This window comes from Physcomitrium patens, chromosome 21 (assembly GCF_059467195.1).
Source record: "Physcomitrium patens ecotype Gransden chromosome 21, ASM5946719v1, whole genome shotgun sequence".
Taxonomy (NCBI): domain Eukaryota; kingdom Viridiplantae; phylum Streptophyta; class Bryopsida; order Funariales; family Funariaceae; genus Physcomitrium; species Physcomitrium patens.
Window position 1 is genome coordinate 4,642,965 of NC_143430.1, and position 18,395 is coordinate 4,661,359.

The following is an 18,395-nucleotide window of genomic DNA, read 5'->3' on the forward strand; positions in this document are numbered from 1 at the left end:
TAAAAATAAAAATAAAAATAAAATAAAAAAATAAAACTAACAAATAACAAAAGACTTGTATTTATAATATCTTGAAGTTATTAAAAATAGTGTTTCTAAGCATTTTGTAATGGGATTAAGCTTTTACATTGAAATCCGAAATAGTCGTATTTAGATGGTTGAAACCCACTAGCCTACCCGGATACTTACAAAACATTGTTTTATTTTCTACAACTAGATGCTGGATGTGTTCTCAAGCAAGATAGCATGTAATATGATAGCAAAAAAAAAAAAAAAAAAAAAAAAAAAAAAAAACTCGCACCAAACAAGGAAGAAGGTTTTGTCTCATCCACCCCAACAAACTACGTTCATCCATTTTATCCAAGGGCGTTCATCCATTTTATCCAAGGGCGTTCATCCAATGACATCCAAACCCCTTTCATCCATCGATTGGAGGGCTGAGGTGGCAGGGCAATCGAGTGCCATGTCTGAATTTCGACAACACAGATCGACATGATCCAGGACTGGCAACCGACTTCGGGACCAAGCAGCATCGCAGCAATTGCATCTCAATCCCTTCACCACCTTTCAAGCGTCCAAGCCCACTCTCCGCAAGGCAACCAACCGTCCTCACTGGAAACAGAAGATTTGTTTGGAGTCGTTCATACACAAGTGGGTCCCGTAAGTGAAGTTGAGTTGCATGTTTATAGCTCACTGACGTCGGAGGAATCACCCAAGGTGCCATACGTCGAGGAAGAGTCGTTGGTATTGGACCCGGATCTGCCCAACCCCGCGTCGACAGCTCCTCCTTCGCTCCCGTTACCACAACTCTGATGATCGTTCCTGCAGGTGAGTGACTATTGTTCCTATTAATGAATTTTGGTTAGGAGGTGACGACACTCCGTCTTAACAGTCGATTGTTGATTCGATGTGCTGGTTTATCGGGAAGTTTTTGTGGAATTCGATTTGGTGAGCTAGGGTGAGGTTTTGACAAAACATTGTTGGAGTTGAGGTGGCGGTTGAAGAATCTGTCGATTTTTTAACATATTTTCCTAAGATGTAATTTGATTTGATTTGATTTGATTTTTTTTTTTTTTTTTTTTTTTTTTAGCTATCCTTTTGATTAATCCTTCCATGGTGTCCTCCTGTCATCTTTACGACTGTATCGTCATATTTCAATTATATCTTTCCTAGCAGTCGTCGAATATCCTCAGCTGCGCTTTTACTGTATGTGTCTGTTGATTCACCTTCTTTCACTTCTATTTACCTTTTGGCCCTAATTACTTTCCTCACGTTATAGCCAATTCTTCCTATTGTCTCGACCATCCTGTCGAGAAATGTTATACCGATATGATATGGTCTTATCAGTATAATGAAGAATGCAATGGTTTCAGGAAGCATTGACCGTTGTAGCTTTGAATCTGACGAGAATGTAGATCGATTGGGATAGACGAACCTTATCAGTAATTTTGCATGTTTGAAGTGTGCTGATATCATTGCGGGAAAGAGCAAGATGATAATGTTGTCCCAGATGCTGGCGTGGCCGATTGCAAATCAAACTCCCACGGTTTAGCCAGGCACATTGAATCACTACATGACCAAATTTTTTTACACCATCTGAAATAGGTTTTGAGATAAATATTTTTTATCATTCAATAATGCAGGTGCATCAAAGCCCTGCTAGAATCATGTTCGTGTCCAATACCAGATCATTTTCTTTACATTAGGGTGGGCAGGATCTGAGCAGCATCTAATGTGCGACAACTTTTTCGTAGGATGCCGCAGCCTTCCGCGGGCCTATTTAGGTAGGAGGAAATCATCAATAAGCTTGCCGCGAATTCCAATGTCGATTTGAATGACACAAACAAGCTCTTCGCTGAGCTGCTCGAGCCTCCTTTTTTTTGAGGGAGTAAAATCGTGCAAAACTTCCTTGCCTCCTGCAGCTTCTGGAACCGACTGCACATTGCTATTCACAGTCGAAATTTGGCAAAGCATCTGGAGGTCATTACACAAAGAATTAGCCTCTCCATGAGGATCATAATCTGTCTTCGGTACACGAGGATGCTCAAGTATGCGCAAGTATGCCTTCTTAAAAAATGGCTACAAACGTGAGAAGAGCGTAATAGACTGGTGGTTTGCTAGTGTGTCAGAATTCAGGGAAAGCCGATTCCCACCTTGCTGTAACCTATTATCTCGCCTCGGAACACCATTGCGGACTGGACCATCGGCAAAGAACAGGCGTGTATTGCATTTGCTGATACTTCAATTACTGCCGAGGCATTGGAAAATGATGTACTGCATGGTCCCGAGGCTCTGTTGGCTCTTTGTCGTCAGAGACCGAACAAGTACAGGACACGGAGTGCACGTCTGATTCCCCAAATTGTGAATTGTTTAGGCTGTGGAGAGGAGGCCTTAATTTGAGTCTTTCCTATGCTTTGAATCCTGGCGAAGGATGACGAAGAGGCCAAAAGCAGTTGCAGGTCAAGCAGACGTATTCTGACAATTTGTGAAGTGTTGAAAGAGGGCTTTCTCTAAGGAGCGAGAAGGAGCAGTGAAGCTTAGTCCCGAGCCATCAAAGTGAAAGGATCGGTACAAGCAATGATGCTATGCTCTTTCTAATGAGAATGACCAGTAGCAGCCGTGAGAATAATAAAATCTTGATCAACTAATCAAAATGCAACAAAAATGTCGTGCACATGGCGGAGAATGGCCTCATGCAATCACTTCTTCATCGCCTCAGACAAGGTTAGTACCACAATCCTCCCGTTCTTACTTTGATGAAGAGCGTCATTGGTAAATCGAATCGCATCAAACACTTTTTGCGATTCCGACTACGACAAATTTCGTTTGTGGTATGTCTTTCAGTGTAAGCAGAAGTGCATGAAGGGATGGCTGAGGTCCTCTCCTCCCTTACCCCAAACACAGAAGGCAAGGCTTGTGCTTGCGAGCTAGTGTCGAGGACGTCAAAGTAGATGTTAGGTAACAACTATCCTTCGGAGAGAGCGGTTGTTGATCCCTCTCATGAGGAGTCTGTTAGTTGACGACCCCAATATAGTCATGAAACCGACGAAGGAAACATCTGCAGGTCTTGCTAATGTGGTGAACTTCAGCGGAATGTATGAGATCATCCCCGTCGACGTCGGAGGCAACACTCTCACATCCGAGATTATCGTGCACAACTTTCTCCAATTCATCAGAAACGCCGGCTCTCCAATCGAGACCAGGATTCTCCAGGTACTTGCATAGATCTCATCCCACCCTCTCAGCCCCTCCCTCTTTATCTCACATCTCCCAAGCACTTTGAACGTGGCGGAATGCATTTAAACATGCTTGCAACTTACTGCTTGATTAGTGTATGAGGATCACAATAACAGTTGGTTGTTTCGCAATAATAGGGGTGGGTACTACAGTCAGCTTTCTATAGTTCTTTGAAGACTCTCATCTCGACTTCCACGTTGTCTCCGTCAGACTGACGTTCATGATATCGTTCTACGTGTCTCAAGAGGCCGCAGGCGGATTGCGTGTAGTCACACGTCAGCTGTGCACACTAGTGAAGCTTGTCGGCGAATCGGTCATACCAAACGGACAGTTTTTAGCCGCTGAACTATCCACCAACATTCCTTTACAGGACACACCTGACACGCACATTGCTCGAAGAGAAATGCCTTACCTCCGATCTTCGGTCGCGACAGCGCAAGTTGTCATGTGTGTGCTGCTTGGGGGCATGTGTTACGTGAAGACAACGTTGCATTCGCTGCACGCGGAAGTCTTCGGTTCTCTCATTCCATGTCTTGATCACTGCAACACGAGCCTCGTGGAGGCATCCGTGGCCATTTCTGTCCACAACGCTCATGAATACGGTCGCCCTTGATCGAGATGTTGTACTTGGGTGAATTCTTCTGGTTCTGTTAATATCCGGTCATTCTTTCCGCGAAACAAATTCAATCTATTTCATTGAGATCTTTATGTACTGCATTTTGAAGGTCATGCAGGGGCATTGCACCCAGGTGCTGCGGCAGCGGCCGCTGAAGATTGGTGGAGTGGATCCTCCGCAACGCCGAAATGGCGCCAGCCATTACTATCGACACTGGTGTGCACACCAACCTTATGGATACATTTGGTGTGGGATTTGTATACCAAGCAAGTATCTAAGAAGGCTCTGAAACCTTGAACAAAATGCCGCAGAATCGTCACACAATGGCGCTAGTACGTAAAAAAGCGTTTCCATTGTGTTCCTATACTCGTCCTGTTGTCACAAGAAGTATGTTTTGGTTTATAGATCTACCATGCAGAGCAGCAGAAGGTGGGATCCACAACGACTAAAATCGAGATTAAAATCAAGGATGTTCTAGACATTAATGATATGCAACCAGACCTACATTTTGAAAAGTAGTATTCATAAACCACGAAAGCCACCAACTTTCATCTTAAACACCCAACCTTTACAAGGTACTTGTTTGGATGTATTTGCAGTAACCAAACTGTGCAAATCTACTACCTTATGCACCTGTTCATCAAATAAATTTGTTGACCTTCAATCCTTGTTTGAGGAACTAACAAAGAGCCTTTACTTTACCTTCTTCTGTGCTTCTTGCAACAGCTCGTTGACCTTGACTTGTGCTGCCTGGAGCATAGGCTTTGAAGCTTCAATTTGTTTCGCAGCCATTGGCTTAGCCTGCTCCCATGCTTTCTCAACATATGGCTTCGCTACTACACTGGCCTCTTTTACTTTCACAAATGCCTGCTCGCATATGTTGAATACTGATTTAGTCGCAACACTATTATAGGCCAGAATCAAGCAAAGACTGGCAGATAGCATTATGGTTAATGTACGCCAAAATCAAATGGTGAAAGTGTATTTTAGTAAATTCCATCTTGACACAACCGCGACCATTATTCAGACTAAGTGAAAGCATGACGTTGGAACTAGAATAGACAATACACCAACCGAAATCTCTCCGAATTTGTACCTGCTCTGCCAGAGGCTTTGCCTTGGCATATGCATCCTCTGCAACTGGAATTGCTTTGTCCACAAAATCATCTACTTTCTGCATATTACACGAGACGAATAAATGAAGACCATCGATCAACTATTAGAGCAACACCAACGAAAATTACATGCAATGAAGAACATCTCTATTTTCTGTATTGCTTCTACCATTGGATTGCTATTAGACATTGATGAAGGCAGATTCTATTGGTTACAGAATAAAAATGCAATAAAAAGGATGACAAAGGAGACTTACATCTTGAATTTCCTTTCGTTGATTTTCTGGCAGAATGAGTAGTGCAGCTCCAAAACCAAGCGTGGCTAAGAGCAGGAAGAATTGAGAAATAAAAAGAGGTAAAAACCCGTGTGTCTTCTTCTTGACGACTACACTTTGCACATTACCTTGCTGTCGTGTAACCTGTTGCATACAGCTAATTCAGTCACTGGACAAAATGACAGTACGCTATTCCATTCACCATAATTGGCAACTACGGAGCCTTGACGAGGAGAGGCAATGCTAGTAGCTAGTACGCGCTTCATCAAGGTCCGTTAGTTCCCAGACGGCACAAAATCTACTCCATGGTTATATAAATTACACTTAACGCAAAAATCTGCGTGCTATATCACACTTCAGCCTGTGTGTATGAATCCAAATAGAAGGTCGAACATCGAAAGGCAAAAAGCTCAGTTGCAAGAATAGAAGCGCAGCCGCCAACCCCCTTCACAGAGATTTTGTACCTTACCCTGACTTGTTGTAGGTGGCATATAGAGAAAATTGGATTAAGAAACTTAAGATCAACAACAACACGCATGCCACATTCTTCTTTGACAGAAGGTCTAGATATCATCACCTTCTCCACGGCAACTTTCTCACGCTCAGCTACCTGAGCAGCAGTTGCTTCACGTGCCCTGCGAGCCTCGATTTGTCTCTCCGCTTCTCTTCTATCCGCTTCTCGTCTCTCAGCTTCTCGCATGTCCGCTTCTCGTTTCTCAGCTTTCAGTGCTTCAGTTTCTCTTTCTTGACGAACCCTCTCTGCTGCTCCTTCAAGCCTCTGAAAGGCCAGCCACACATTGAAGGAAAGGCCAACAAGGATTTGTATTTCCAACACAATCGACCAAAAAAGCACGTAGCACGAATAAAAAAATTATTATTCACATGTCCAACACGGAACAGGTTACATTGTGGAACAGAATATGTTTACATCAGCCAGATGTAACGTTGGAAACTGTGCTACAAGATCGTGGAAGGTGAACATGATCGAGAGGAGAATAAATAGGTGCTCACAGCTGCTGATGTTGAGATTCTTGGCTGCTCTGCCTGTACAGTTGCATCCGGAGCAGGAGCAGGAGCATCTGGGACAGGGGCAGGAGCAGGGGCTGGAGCTTGAAAACCCCGCCTACCTCTTTTCTCCTGAAAAAACCCGTTTTGGGGGTCAGCACACTGGACTTATTACAACATTCACCTAATCAAGAAAAGTTACTTATTAACATGTAATCCACCAGAAAATGCCATGGTGGACTTCATGAACATACCTTAATTTTCTGAAGAAGTTCTTTGTATGCGTCCTGGTTGGTTGTGTTCACGTCAGCTGCAATTGCTGTAGATGGTGCAACTAGATCTTCCAGAATTGGAGTGCTTCCTGCTCAAATGCACTAAAGCAGATCAGAGTTCCCACAAGAGCACGAGTAAATCCGAGGACCTATAACTAGGCACCTCGAAAAGATTCAGTTACATAGTCCATCTTTTATTACATACCAAAAGACAACACAATGGGCAAGTTCAAGATTGAGGAAGTGCTCATTGGATCTTGAACACGATTCTAAACAATGTGCCCAGAGCAGTTGTATTGGTGCATAAGAGAAACGTTGTATGAAATCTGTCTCGCAACGATTAAGCTACCCAGCTAGTTTCAAGTATCAGATGAGCAACAGGGCACGTTGCATGAACGACATTCCTCCGGCCCACTACTTGAGAATATGTTTGCATTGCCCACCCCCGCCCTAAGACCAATGAAGAATTCATCCACGAGCGTGTACGACTACTCATCTTTGAAGTGCCAAAACTAATATCATCAGAAACAAAAAAACACTCCAACAAATAAAGGATCCTTCAACTCCACTTCTACATCGCAGACTTCAAGAAGTGCCAAAAATCCAATGTCAATAAGTTGAACAGCGCGACAACCAGGTGTACAGCTTCTCCAGATTCTCAACTTGCACGCAGCGAAATTCAAACCTTAACCTCAAAAACCTGATTCGAACAAACACCAATAGAACCCTCTGAAAGAATTCGAATCTACTTTTAACCAAATCATAACTAAACTTCAATTGGGCAGACAAAAGCACTAACCAACCAGGGCGGCAACAGTAAAAAATGGGAAAAGAACGCCTCCAACACTAGTCCTGAGCTTGTCAGCCTCTCCAGCCGAGCTAGAAGTGGCGCATTGCTCGCTCCATTTGGGCTTAGATGAGCTGCACGAAATGACGGCTGGAGAGCGAACCCGCTTGTGCAAGAACGGCTGTTGCGCAGGCAATCCTTGCAATGGCGTCCGGCTCATTGCCATGCTCATGCTCGCCATCGCCATGGCTGCTCCAATCACAAGACACACCAAAAGGAGCTGCAATGGCAGCAAACAACGGATGGGCGTGGAACGGAGTGGATTAGATGGATGCTTAAGACCTGGTCTAATCCGGGTATGTCCACCGCGCTCATGATTCCAACCCCTCAGTGCCAACCCATTTTAGCACCCAACGAAACTAGTTCAGCAAAATCCAACTTGCATGCACAACATTGAATGATGTCCCTTTGTTTGTGCAAAACTGGCGGAAAAAATGGCACTTTTAGCAAAAAACAGAGCAATACATTGCATTCTCTCAACAATATTTGTCGTTGATCACGTCTGCAAATGGAAATTCCCTCAGTAGGTGCGACTCCAATCTTTACTTGTCCAATTCTGTGACAATGCTTTCAGGTTCCGTTTCTGGGTTCGCTGCTCGTGAATGCGCCGTTTGATTCTAGTGTTGAGAGATAGATAAGGGGTGTTCAGAGAAGAATGCGGCAGCTATTCAGAATCCGTTAAGCAGGGTGTGGGTGGAGTGAAGTTGTATTGAAACTCATACCTCAACCTCACTAGTGCGTGGTTTTCCTTCCAAACTCCTCAGCCTTTTCTCATCATTTGATTTAGGCGAGTATTCTTGGGACCTGTTGTTGTGTCGGTCACACGGTATCGCTCCAATTGATTATCTAAAAACAATGTTGTTTCATGTGGAAAATCAACTAGGAAACTGAGAACAATATGTTGTTATCATATTAACACACATTTCTTGACTGTTGTACGTCTACATTTGCTATGGAGCAGGGATATATTATCTCGAAATTGGTGATTTCAGTAGGATGAATAAAAGAATGAATATTTGTTGTAGATGTTTATTTAAATCATGAATTTGGATAATGTGAAGTTTTGTGGTATTTTTTTTGTTTAAGGGGTGATGAGGGTAGCACAAGGGTGACTAGAATGAAGCCTAGTTAAGATTCATTATCTTAAAACAATGTTGTATGTGTAAAATAAATTAGAAAAGTGAGAACAAAGTGTTTCATATGAGATAGATAACTCATTTCAATAATTTAAGCATTTCAACATATATCTAGCGGGTATAAAAATAGAGAAAAAAAAAAAAAAAAAAAAAAAAACTATATAGGGAAATAAAAATCAAGAGAATTTTAAGTGCTTTCACACAATTTGGTCTAAAAAAAACTATATGAATATTACACTTGAAGATATCTCTTTGATCCATTTCCATCATATAAGCCAACCTAATTCCAATTGGTGGTAGGTTACAAAACCAAGAATCCAACTTTTACAAAATCATGATATGTGGCACCTTATCATGCTATCAAACTTCACCTAATTTTGTGCTACTTATAGATGTAAATGTGTGGATGAGGCAACAAAAATTCAAACATTTTATTGTAAGTAATCCACCAAGTTTGAATTGGATTTTTGCTACCATTCTCGTTTCTACTTATCTCCAAGCAATATCTCACACATCCTTCATCTTCCAATCTCACTCCAATAACTCTCTAATTGGCCAATATATAATCAACCGCCACATATGTGTAACTCCACTATTGTAGAAATTGATTTTTGATAGTTTATACATATTGATTCCAAGTACTATGAACTTTATATACTACTCATAGTTTAACATCATTTCTACAAGGCCTATGACCTATTTTTGACTACAAAATGTTAGAATTGGTCAACAATAGGTTGCTAGTGTAGCAGAAATATTCCACCCTATAAGATAGAAATGAAGGGTGGTTGACAATGGGTTGGCTATCTTATTATTAAAGTCATGGTTTGAAGTCAAGCTCTTCTCTACATCAAGAACCCATATCATGCACATAAGATTCTTTGACATTTATTATTTTAATAAAATCTAGAAATAGATATCACATACATGGCTTGGTCACTTGTCTATTACATTCATTTTAGGTGGAAAAATAAAATTACAAGAAATATGATTCTTTTAAGAATATATATATAGATACAAATTTATGATTTTTTTTCAATTACAAAAAATATATATTTTTAATATGATTCTTTTTTATATAAATAAAAATAATAATAAAGATTCAATGAATATGGAAAAAGATAAAGGTTTGATTTTTTCATATGAAGATAAATAAATAAATTATATAAAAGAATATATTCTTTGGTTTGAAACATCCAAACACATTCAAGAGTTTATTAAAAAAAGTTATATTAGATTACAAAAAAATAAATAATATTACAAATATAAAGAATATTTAATAAAAAAATATTTAATAAAAAATAACACTATTATAGTAATTACTATAGGATTATAACAAAAAGCTTGCATGACCAATCGTGAGTAGTAGTTGTGAATAATAAATCATTAATAGTGAATTTGCATTATTATATGCATATTTACATATAAAAATAATGAAATTTTAACCACTTATACTACATGATTTTTTTAGGAAACACCACATATAAGTATAATAACATTTTTTCGAGTTTAGTTCTGCTGTTTTCTTTCTTTTTGCTTTTTTTAATAACATAACAAGTTCTGAAAGACTTAATATTTGTTTTAAATCTAAAACAGATTTTAAGTCAGATTTTATTGTGTAATCAATGGAAAAACACCCATCACAAGAGATCATCTAAGAGTTTATAGCAAAAAAAAGTTACAAAAAAATCAAAATATAATAATAAAAAAAAAAACGCCTATTTTGTCACAAAAATAAGTAAATATTTAAAAAAATTAAAAAATCAAGATTGACTAATAACTCATTGTGTAAAAAATATATATTTGTATATAGTTAAGGTATTTTAAATGTAATATATAAAATATATTATAATATTTCTATTTTTGTTAAGGATATAAGGATATTACTTTTTTTTATTAATAATATTAATATATATGTGTATACATATAGGCTTAATTGACAATAAAATTATCTCCTTATTAATCCATTCAGATTATTTCTTTTTTCATTTCTTATTTTTTTTATAAACTTTGTTTTAGAAAAATTCTAAGATAATTCAATATTACAATGATAATACAAAAAAATTTGATAGTATTATACAATACTCAATGAATGATGAAAATCTAATTAGAGAAAATAAAAAAAATCTAGACCTTTCTTAAAGTTTTATTTACTTTAAATTTTTTTATATAAAAATAACTTAGTTACTAATCAAGTATTTGAAGAGAACTAGAGGTTAAATATTGGATAAAAAAATAAAAGTTAAGTATGAATCATTTAATTTATTTTATTGTATTCTAATTTAGGCATTTTAGATATAAAAGAATAATATATATATATATATATATATATACACACACACACACATAATTTAATAAATTTCAACTTAAAGATATTATAAAAAGTTGAGTGTTATAAATTAAATCAAAACAATATTACACAACTCTTTTATTTAATTTAGAATTAGAATTTAAATTCCAAAGTAAGTGAAATATTTGTCTAACTTTTGTATTATCATAAATGTTTTATTGAGAAAAAAATAAACTTATTTGTTATTAATTTGATTTGATAGAATTGAATGAGTATCATTATATATATATATATATATATATATATACATATATCTTATTATAAAAATAAAAATAAAATCATACATAAACATATGTGTGTGTGTATATATATAAATATATAAAAATAATTTTTTATATTTATACATAATAAATAAAAAAATATAAAATTTTAAATTTAAATAACCTAGTTTTAGATTTAAGAGAAACAAGAGAAAAGAATGATAGATCTTCTTAGCTGGAGAGATCCCTCATAGATGGGACTCCTTCCTAAGGATTTTGGATAGGCCAAAAAGCTCTAAATAACTACTTTAATAAATATTTTTGACCACATTGGTGTCCAAATTTTTAGATAAACCTAGTAGTCTTTATAATCCTAATCTTATAAAATAACTCAATTTTGAGCTCTATGTCATAATTTCTTGAAACTCCAAATAATTAGAGATCTCTACATTCATTATTAAATTACATAAATGACCACAATCCCTACTTGTATCTTAAACTTAATCAAAATCTTAATTTAACTAAACTAGGAAATAATTCTCATTCTAAAAATTCCTAAGAAAAATTCTATAAAGGCTTGCATCTCTAGAATTGGCATTCTAATTTTATTTTATTTTATCTATCTAAGATTTTCTACAACTAACTCACAAGAATTTATAATTTTAAGCACAATAAGTGCATTTTTTGTTCTAAACTCATAAGTGAGTCAATTCAATGACTCAAACTAATTCACTAGTCTTATTCGGTTTTAGAAATAAATGGATTACCCTACTTCTTTTGTTAGGTTTTGAAAATTGCAGACTATCAAGAAAAAGTTTACCTTGTAAATAGAGAAGGGTTTATAAAGTCACTTAATTTAATGATTTAGAAGTAATCATAAGCCATCCAATATTTTTACAAAAGAGATGTATCATTACTTATTTTCTAGGCACATAATAATTGCATTCATAAACTTTGAAACAAGATTTAGTCAAATTCAAACAACCCAATTCCTCTTTGAACGTTGATAAATGCACACTTTAGGAACATTTGCAACAGAAGCCCTAAAATTGCAGTTCGCGTGAGCAGGAACATCGACGGAGAGCAATGTGTGTGAAGAAGCGTGAAGCTAAGACGAAACCTACTCCACATCGAAGCATCGATTTCCAAGCCCTCCAACAATTGTCGACTGATGCAAGGGAAGCGTTGGTCACGCTTGTTTCAGCTGATTTCGCCTGCTGCAGCATCTAGATCTAGAATGAATGCGAAGCCGCTCCAACAATTTCTACTGCAGGACTGTGTGCTTGGAAGCATGGTGAAGGTTGTGGATGATGGAGTTCAAGACGGAGGAGGATTTACGGCATGGTCGGGTGCGTAAGTAGCGAGTGAAAAGCAATCGGTCAACTTCTTACCCTTGATGAGAAGGTATTTACGCATCGCGCCTTCGAGCTTGAAGTCTGCTTTTTCTAGAACACGCCGCGAGGCGATGTTGTCTTGAATCACCACAGCCTCCATCCTCGCGATGTCCATTCCTTGAAACACGAGGGCCAGCATTTGCTTCCCGGCGATGATGGCCACGCCCATGCCCCAGTAATTCCTCGCGAGACAATAGCCCATCACGCCCCTGCAGGCGTCGTACCCTGTCCCGGGCTCCACCTGCATGGATCCCGCCGCCTCGCCGTCCACGCAGATAGCCTTGATCCACGGATGCGGGATGGCGACATCCTGGAGATAGTTGAGGGCGTCTTGTTCCGATGTGTATGTCCCACATCAGACATTTTGTGACCTCGTCGTCCGTGGCCTATCCTAAAAACCCCGCAAGGTCGTCAGTGTTGAAACCTCGCAGCGTCACCCGGGACTTATCGATGCTCATATTTGCGGTCTGCACACGCACCACGTGGACTATTATCTTCAATAGCCACCGTTCTACTCCAGTGGGCGGGAATCAATGTTCACCCTGAAACCGCAACTAAGCCCTCTGGACAAATCTAGACATGGATTACTGAGAGGTTCTGCACAGATCTCCCATCGATATCCTTAACCAGCGCGAAAGCAAACGAAAATTGCTGAGTTCAACCCGAATTACCTAGGTGCCAGGGATTTCCACCCGACAGAAGACCGCGACCGTGAAGACTCAGTGGTGAGGCTTACTTGCCAGATCCCACCAACACACAGCTTGCGGTGCAAGAAAGACGACAAACTGGGCAGTGGAGAATACGCAAACATTCAATCCACAGGCAGGGATCCGGATCTCACGTCCATTTACCGACAATAAGTGCGGTCTCTGTTCACCGCTCTGGTCGAACATTCCTGACTGATGGAAAGGGTGATGCGCAACTAGGATGTTATCATGATGTTACTGAAGCACCAACTCTAACAACGTGGAAGTGATCCACTGAATGAACACCAAGTGAAGAGAATCTGTTGAATATCCCATATTATTGTATCCAAAGCTGTGACTAATCCTACTCTTGACTAAGACACTAAAAAGCCCTCCCTTTGGCTTTTGGCATATTTTGTTTGCAATGAATGATGTCCTTTGTGTTTTCATTCTATTTTCATAATATGATATTAGAGTTGGATGAAAAATGCAATGGATGAATATTATTGAACAAAGTTTGGATAAAATGGATGTTTTCTATGGATGTAAACCTAGATGATTTGCTTGCTACTAGAACTCAATCGTTGTTGGAATGCTACCAAAGCTTAGGAGCTGTTGGAGTTATTAGAGTTGGGATTTAATTCTATTGATATTGATTTTTATTTAATTATTGTTTAATTTCATTTGTTGTAAGTGGTGAAAACAAGTTTTTTTTTGCTCCAATATAGCTTGGTACTACTATTGCTCTCCAAATATTGCATTTTATAGACTATTTGTTAATAGTTCCTTTATAGTTATTTGTTGCTTTTGCATTAATTCTATTAGGCAATGGCATCTTCAATGGATCATTGTATTGATTGATTAGTTGAGAAAAACTATGGAACATAGGCATTTGTTATGAAATACTTGATGTGCATTTGTAAGCTCTACAAGCATGTAGACGGGACATTAAAATGTTCTATGGATATTGATGAAAATTAAAATGGAAATCAAGTGAAGCAGAAGTACAAGTATTGATTACACTTAATGTTAAGCCTTTGCAATTAACTCATATATGCAAATGTAATATTGCAAATGACTTGTGGGACGTATTAGCTAAGATCTAAAAGCCCTCAAGAGTTATTATTAAGATATTTTCAATAAAGAAATTGTATAATCTTTGATATGTGAATGGAAAACCTATAGAGATTTTTCTTAGAGAGATTTTTGATTATAGGGATCAATATATTGAAGTTGGTGGTGAAATGGACAAATAGAGTATCCCATTTTTTATACTTATTATATAATCAAAATCTTGGAATCCACTTATTTAGTCAATTGCATCAAAGAAAAGAAAAGAAATCATGAAAGAGGTAGTTTTATCTATTCTTCTTGAAGAGAACATATGAAGGAAGGAGAAGATTAGTTCATTTTTTGCTTTAGTAGTGTATGCAAGAAGAAAGTAAGTCTTAAAGAAGCACCATCTACAACAAAAACAAAAGCCTAAGATTGATAAGTCTAAAAATACTTGTAGGGCTTGTAGACAAAAGAGACATTCACGAGGTGATGTAGAACGTCCTAAAAAAATAACAATAGTATAGTAAATATTAAAGTTTTTATTATTCTTTCAAATCAAAAAACATCATTTAATACAAAAACAATGATTGCATCATTGTCTTAATTACGACATTATATATGTATCAATAGTGCAGCAAATGTATACATCTAAAGAGATAGGAATAAGCTTCTTAATTTTGATAAAAATGTGACTATCCAACTCTAAGGCTATGATAGTGGCATTAGCAAATCAAGAGGCTTAAGTAAAATCCATCTCACAATTTTAGACCTTATAAGAAAATACATTCCTGTGGTTGTGAAGTATGCCCATTGGATTCCTAGAATACATAATATTTTATTATTAGCTGCAACATTATGCAAGAAAGGTTGCAAATTTAACATAGATGTCAATAGAGTCAATTGAATTATAGCTCCATGGGACTTACTCATATGAGGCATACTAGCCGATAAAGCTTATCTCATGCCTTGTAAAATTGAAGAAGTTGCCACAATATTTAGTTCATTTATTTCAAGTTGTACACTTATTGAATGGCATCAAGCATTAGCACATGCTTCAATACATACAATATAGAAGGCAAAGTAGATGAATTGTATTGAAGGATTAAAGGTTAAGGAAGAGAAGGATAAAATACCTATATATCAATCATGCAATGTTGGCAAGGCTCATAGGCAACTTTCTTTTACACAAATAGAAACATGCCAATGATATTTTAGATGTAATAGTGTTTGACCTTGATTATTCTAATATAGCTAGGTTTGGTGGTATTAAATAATTAGCTTTGTAATATTCTAGCTATTATAGCCTTCCATTTCTTCAAACTAAGGACCAAGTATATATCGCTTATAAGAATTGGAAAATAAAAACTTAAAGAAGAATTTGAAGAAAAGTAAATACTTTATCACTCATTAAGATACTAAATTCTTGAATAGTAAGTTTGATTCTCACTTCAAAGCTGAAGGCATTCAGCACATGATTACTCCTATATATACATATGAAATTGTTAATATGGCAGAGCATATGATGTAGACTATTTTTGAAGGAATACAAACACTTTTAGACAATGTCAAGCTAGATTGTTAGTATTTGGGATTTGCAGCAAAATTTGTGACTTGGACTTGCAATCTCCTTCTACTTATAAGACTTGGTGGTAAGATATCATATGAATTTTTTTATAGTAAAAAAAACCTTCTCTTCAAAATGCTTATGGCTTTGGCTTTCTTGTTTGGTATCATATATCAAAGAAAAAACGTCAAAAACTTGATATGAAGGCAAAGAAGGATATTTTTGTTGTATATTCAAAAATGACAAAAAGATATGAAAATTTTCTATCTAAGAAGAAGAAGAAGATGATCTTTAGTTGAGATGTGATTTTTTTCTATAAGAAGGATGAATTATTTGAAGAATGATTAACCTTTCAAGAGAAAATCGAAAAAGATATCGATCAAAGAAATAATCTATATATGCTAGATTTTCAACATCCAAATGAATTAGAAATATCCCAACGTCAAGCCTTAAGATTAAATGTGCACAACAGATTGGATAGAAAAATTATTAAAGAAGAAGAAAATCTTATACCAATAAAAGTAATGGAATTCCATTAATTAGAAGTAGAAGCAACCACTCAAGCTCTACCAACAAGATGTCATTATGTAAGTGGCATTGACCTAAAAAACATTATAAATGATATTAAGATGCCTTGCATGCTTTAGAAAAAAGAAAATAACTTTATTTTAGAAAATTATGACTTGTTGATTGAAATAATGGATGTGGTTTATGTTGATGAACATGAAGAAGTAGAGATTTTTGAGCAAGACGTAAATTCACCTTTTGCAAAGAAAAAAGTCATGCCATGAAAAAAGAACTCGATTCTTTGAAAAATCATGGTATATATAAATTTCCATTTTTTATCTAGTGATAAAAAGACTATAGATTCAAAATAGATTTATAAGAAAAAAACTTATCAATAATGGCTTTATTAAGTATTTTAAAGCATAATTGGTTGAAAAGAATTTTTCTTAAATAAAAAAACTTGATTATTAAGAAAATTTTGCATTAGTTGTTTACATTGTAATAATTTACATATTTATTATAATTACTGCTATCCTTAATTGGAACATATTGCAACTTGGTATTGTTCAACTTATTTATATAAAAAACTTAAAGAGGAGGACATTTATATGAAGATTTCAAAAAGTTTGGAAGTTCTATTGGAATATAAAAATAAGGTATTATAATTACTAAAGACTTTATATGATTTGAAGTAATCTAGATGTAGATAGAATGAAAATTTGGATAAATCTTTATTGAATCTTTGTTAAGATCACTTAGAATTAGATCCTTGTTTAGACAAAATGCATACTCAAGAATTAGTTCTTACACTAATTATCTATATTGATGACATACTTACTAGTAATAAGAACTTATACATCCTGATAAAATATAAGGAAAAAATGCAAAAGTGCTACAAGATGAAAGACCTTGGTGAACCTAGTGATTTTTTTTACATTGATTTTTTGTAAAATAAGAAAAATGATACTATTAATTTAAACCAAATTAAATATATTTATCAAAAGTTGGAAGAATTTGGAATGAAAGATGAAATATCAATCGCCATATCAACAGTACAAAATCATGCTACTAAGTATAAAAATGATAATCTTTTGGATACAAAAGGTATAAAATTTTATCAAAAAGCTTTAGGTTCATTATTATATCTTGCAAAATAATATAATATATAACATTACATTTTCTTATCAACACTTTGTTTAATACATGACAAACCCATATGTTTTGCATTGACAAAGAATCAAAAAAATTTTTTATTACTTACAAAGAATAAAATATTTGATATTGTAGTATAGAAGAAACAAAGAAAATTTGCAGCTTATAGGTTATAGTGACGCAGATAGAATAAATTGTGTATAGACATGCCATTTAGTAGGAGGTTATGGATTTATATTAGATAGGACAATTATCACTTGGTCAAATAAGAAATAATCTTTAGTTTCTATTTTATCAATAAAGGTAGAATATATAGCTTTAATTACTATAGCAAGAGAGACTTTGTGGCTTTATAAAATATTTTATGATATTTTTGTATGAAAAAATGTTTTTATTTATAAATATAATCAAAATGCTATTGCTATCGCCAACAATCTAGCAAAATATGGTCATACAAAGTATTGGGATAGAAAACATTATTTATTAGGCAATGTATTGAAAAAGAACAAATTGGTTTAGAGTATTATCACACAAAGTAGATGGTAATAGACTGTCACGGACATAATCATGTAAGCTAGTAATTACATATATAAATAGGTAGAAGTAACTAAAAGTAGATAAAAATAAGTAAATTCTATAGTATTTAATATGGAAGCTTCCTAGAAGCTTCATAGATGCTCCTTTGACTTCATAGGTATCTTTAATTGACTTTTTGGATTAGAAACGTGGTCAATAAGTTGGCCATGTGCCACACATGTTGTTAGCTTGAAGATCAAGCTAACTATGTGGCCCACACGTAGAAGAACTTGCCTTGTAAGCCAAGGCACGTGATCTACAAAGTCAACACATATTGGAGGTCCTACAGAACGTCGCTACGTAGCTCTTAGTTAGAAAGTATATATAGAGACAAGAGTGAAGGCTTCTTCACTCTTGTCAACTTCTTTCTTGCTTCTAGTCTAGTTTCAAGGATCTCTAGTTTTTTT

At 36.0% G+C, this 18,395-nt stretch overlaps 2 protein-coding genes, 1 long non-coding RNA gene and 1 pseudogene across 5 annotated transcripts; 1 reads left to right on the forward strand and 3 right to left on the reverse strand.

Annotated features, from left to right (window-relative positions):
* Positions 1 to 458: 458 nt before the first annotated feature.
* Positions 459 to 4,540, forward strand: LOC149986702 (U-box domain-containing protein 43-like). 2 transcript variants are annotated; one of them, XR_016499627.1, is made up of 4 exons: positions 459 to 828; positions 2,375 to 2,724; positions 2,845 to 3,213; positions 3,483 to 4,540. XR_016499627.1 is itself a non-coding variant. In XM_090245585.1 (2 exons), exons 1-2 carry the CDS (start codon positions 3,001 to 3,003, stop codon positions 3,504 to 3,506), a joined length of 237 nt encoding a protein of 78 aa, XP_090101711.1. In that variant the 3' UTR covers positions 3,507 to 4,540. The 2 variants fall into 2 exon arrangements, 1 of the variants encoding a protein (XP_090101711.1); XM_090245585.1 differs by lacking the exons at positions 459 to 828; positions 2,375 to 2,724 and having other exon boundaries at positions 3,001 to 3,213.
* On the reverse strand, positions 1,378 to 2,254 carry LOC149986703 (uncharacterized). Its single transcript, XR_016499626.1, has 2 exons — positions 2,154 to 2,254; positions 1,378 to 1,974 (listed from the first exon to the last, which is right to left on the reverse strand). It is a non-coding gene; the product is annotated as an uncharacterized LOC149986703 (long non-coding RNA).
* Positions 3,295 to 7,592, reverse strand: LOC112274523 (uncharacterized). Its single transcript, XM_024504140.3, has 8 exons — positions 7,320 to 7,592; positions 6,503 to 6,609; positions 6,255 to 6,380; positions 5,821 to 6,021; positions 5,226 to 5,387; positions 4,950 to 5,027; positions 4,556 to 4,720; positions 3,295 to 4,225 (listed from the first exon to the last, which is right to left on the reverse strand). The coding sequence occupies exons 1-8, from the start codon at positions 7,552 to 7,554 to the stop codon at positions 4,085 to 4,087; spliced, it is 1,215 nt and encodes a 404-aa protein (XP_024359908.1). The 5' UTR covers positions 7,555 to 7,592; the 3' UTR covers positions 3,295 to 4,084.
* A 4,426-nt stretch (positions 7,593 to 12,018) lies between these two features.
* LOC112274001 (uncharacterized) lies at positions 12,019 to 13,340 on the reverse strand (annotated as a pseudogene). Its single transcript, XR_016499741.1, has 3 exons — positions 13,184 to 13,340; positions 12,989 to 13,044; positions 12,019 to 12,833 (listed from the first exon to the last, which is right to left on the reverse strand). The product of XR_016499741.1 is annotated as an uncharacterized LOC112274001 (transcript).
* Between the last annotated feature and the right edge of the window lie 5,055 nt (positions 13,341 to 18,395).